General features: G+C 30.8%; 1 protein-coding gene across 1 annotated transcript; it reads left to right on the forward strand.

The window, feature by feature from the left end:
• Positions 1-508: 508 nt before the first annotated feature.
• Positions 509-1,012, forward strand: LOC109337714 (acyl-CoA--sterol O-acyltransferase 1-like). The gene has a single exon (XM_019574750.1). The coding sequence runs from the start codon at positions 509-511 to the stop codon at positions 1,010-1,012; it is 504 nt and encodes a 167-aa protein (XP_019430295.1).
• Positions 1,013-3,889: the final 2,877 nt, after the last annotated feature.

Genomic DNA, 3,889 nt, shown 5'->3' on the forward strand with positions numbered 1-3,889 from the left:
TCGCAATTAAATATCATGTTGTCAGAGAAGCAAGTGAGAATAAAGAAATAAAGCTCGAGTATTGCAAGACCGAAGATCAAATTGCTGACATATTCACTAAGGCATTACCAAGGCCAAAGTTCGAGGAGGAGTGATAAAATATTGATGCACACTTTCTAGAAGCTTCCACACTTGTGTAGAAACAAGTAGTGATGATTGTATCATAATATCTAGAATTATCCTAAGCTTCTAGTATATTCTATTATAGGCATTTAGTATTATAATTAAAGAAGTATCTAGAAATCTTGAAAAAATGTATACTAGATACTTATGGAACCATCTAGAAATACATAAGTATTGTAGAAAGCCTATAAATAGACATTCACCATTCATTTGTAAAGCATCCAAAATAAGAAGAAAATTATTCTAAGTTGTGTAGCTCCAAAGCTTCTCCACTTCTATTTTCACTACTATAATTTTTATTTCTAAAATACTATCAGCCTCTTTCCCCATGAAAATCAACAATCAAATGATACCTACAAATGCTGAAAATTCACCACTAAATGCAATGAATAATGGCCAAAAATCACGATTGAACTATACCATAAAAGTAGTTACATTTATTGGGGTTATAAAAGCTTATGATTACACAGACTACAACATTCACAACATGGTATTGTACATCCTGTATTCCTTGTACTTATATCTGATTCTTGAGATCATTCTAGCCATTTTTAAAGTACTAGCTCGAACCTTATTAGGTATAGAGTTTGAGCCTCCCTTTGATGAACCATGTTTGGCTTCATCACTACAAGACTTCTGGAGCCGAAGATGGAACCTTGTTGTTGTCAATACCCTAAGACTCAGCATTTATGAACCTACGAAAAAGTTTGCATTGCCTATAATAGGTCGCAAATGGGCCTCTTACTACATGAACTCTTATTCTATTACTTGGATCGAGTTAGTCCAACTTGTGAAATCACATGGTTCTTACTACTTCATGGTTTATGTCTACCCCTTGAAGTTTTTCTGAATAAGAAACTTGTTGTTAAGTTTCAACTACCAAGAGTAGTATCAGGGCCTCTTACCCTTGGATTTATCATAGCCACTGCTTCGTGATTGTTCTTCCTTCAGCTTCTTCGGTGCAATGGTGAACAAAGAGCTTTTGAAGAGTATACAGAAGTAGGAATGTTTTTGAATAATACTACTCATGCATTCATGTTGTGGTTCAATGCAAAGAAATTCTACTAAGTCATAAATGTGAAAATATTCCAAGCTTGGTCTTTTACTAGTCTAAAACTCATGGGGTTTTGTTAACTGCTTTACTTGACACCATATTAAGGATATAAACTCAGATCTTTAAAGCTTCTCCCCCAATGATACTCTAGTAAGGAAGAATGACTAATCATACCTCTCACTATATCCTTAGGAGTTTGGTTTCTTCGCTCAGCAGCACATTCATGCTAGGTTTTCCTGATATACTATATTGCAGAACAATTCTACATTCTCTCAAGAAAATGCAAATAGCCCTTTCACAACATCCTTATTATTCTTTCTTTTCATATATTGGGAGGTGATAGCCAAATGAAAACTTTAAGTCTCATCTCTCTACAACCTTTCTTCATTTTGAACATAGTGAGATCTAAGCTCATTGAGGGTCCATTTGTTCTTCTAAGTGTTATAGCTCACTTTGAATTGCCCAAAGTGTGCAGAAAGCGAGATCAAAACCAAGTGTACGAGCAAGTCATCACCAAACTCTAACTTAAGTGACTTGAGTTTTGATGTGAGATTAGACATCTCCATAATATACTCTGTTATGTTTCCTTTGCCTTTATACTTAATGGAGATGAGTTTAGCCAAAAGACTACTCGTCTCCGCCTTTTCATTTTTGACAAAATATTGTTCTATTTCTTCAAGGAACTTCCTTACACTTTGACCCTTAGTAATAGAGCCTCGAAATGCTTATGAAATAGATCATTTTGTGATCATTAGGCACATTCGGTTAGAGCATTCCCATTTCTTAATTTTAACCTCATGGAGGATTTCTGGAGTAGAAATGAGTTTCTCCACCCAGAGTGTTAGATATAAATCCATACAGTCGAGAACAATTTCTACGACTTCCTTCTAGACCTTAAAGTTTGTCCAGTCCAGCAATGAGATGTTGTTAATTTTAGAAGAAATATTTGCAACACTAGTAAAAGAATAGAGAAGTCAATACAACAAAGAACAAAACAAATTGTATTTATTCTTACAATTAAACTCATATTCAACTTTAACCATTAAATTCAAATGATGGTGGGACACATCACAGTTATCAGCATAATATTTATATTTAGTTTTGTATAAAAATAATAACTTATAAGTGATTCATTTAATGTAGTAATCAAATATTGATAATCAGTCTGTTGAACAATAAATCTTTCTTTGGACTGACTAACTATTCACATGAAAAACCATATGATTATCACATATTTATTACCATAAGTATGTTTATAAATTTGGGCAAATAATAATCTTCATTTAGGCCGAAATCACTATTCGCATAAACCGCAAATATACAATTGTCTCAATATTCCATATCAATTGCTAATGATACTCTTGTTGTCATGGTCAAACATTGATCATAATGCATATCAAATAATAAACCTTTTTTTAGACTAGTTTATCATTCACGTATACTACCTTATAATAATTACATGTTTAACATCACATTTGTGTATATAATTCGGCCAAATAATAATCTTCCATTAGGCCGATTAATACTCGCATGAAATACATATACGCTCTAGCATTTGACATTTATTATGTACAACTTACGGAAAAGACGTCACTTTGGCGACTTCTTATTTAATAGGTTTACTTAAAATGTCAAACAATTTTATAGTCCAAAAGAAAAAAACATTTAGATGAGTTGGATTCAACACTTAATCTAAAATATATATTATTTATATCCACATATAAATACATATATTCACTATAGTCTATTGATAGCGTTGCATCATTCCCATCATAAGGATTTGCGTTTCGAATTCCAGTGATGATCTTTTTGAATTATCCATTAAAAAATGTTACAATTTTATACATGACTAAGCATGGCAGGGCACACTATCTAAACGGAAACGATGCTTCAACTATGACACCACCAACCAATGTAACAAACCATGAAGCGTTGTAACCATTTACAACATATAATACGTATATTTATAACATGAAATGTTGTAACCATTCAGTAACTTTTAAATTAATAACATTTCACATTTAAACAAACAAGTCATGTAATATATAAAACAAGACATGTTCATATAATAGACTTATCACAAGATATCTAGCACAACATCAATTTCTAGTTTTTCGATATAGAAATTAATTTGTAAGTGATACTCTCAATGTAATGATCAAAATACTAACAATTAGTTCTATCAAACAATAGCATTTCTTTGAACCGACTATTATTCACATGAAAAAGTCTTTATAATTGTTACATATTTATCATCATAGTTATGTTATTATTTGGTCAAATTGTGTCTTCATTTAGGCTGAACACAATTCGCATAATTAATCTCATATTCGTCTCTATAATTTTAATAAATTTTCACAATAAATGTTACTTTGGTAGCATATTGCATCCAGTGATTCAAAATAATTACTAGACAAAAGAAAAACAAAATGAGTCCATCATAAAAAAATCTAATATTGGAATTAGAATTTTGCAGATTTGATATATTTTATGATTAAAAAATCTAGTAAAAAATATGTTATATATATATATATCAATGCAAAATAAAATGGATGTAATATTAACCAAATGTCAAGTAGATCCAAATTGAAAAGCAACACAAATCATTATTGAAATTCTAAATCAAATATGATCATGCATATCTTAAAACATATATGTAACAAAATATATATA

This window comes from Lupinus angustifolius, unplaced genomic scaffold (genome assembly GCF_001865875.1).
Source record: "Lupinus angustifolius cultivar Tanjil unplaced genomic scaffold, LupAngTanjil_v1.0 Scaffold_9_196, whole genome shotgun sequence".
In the NCBI taxonomy this organism is placed as follows: Eukaryota; Viridiplantae; Streptophyta; class Magnoliopsida; order Fabales; family Fabaceae; genus Lupinus; species Lupinus angustifolius.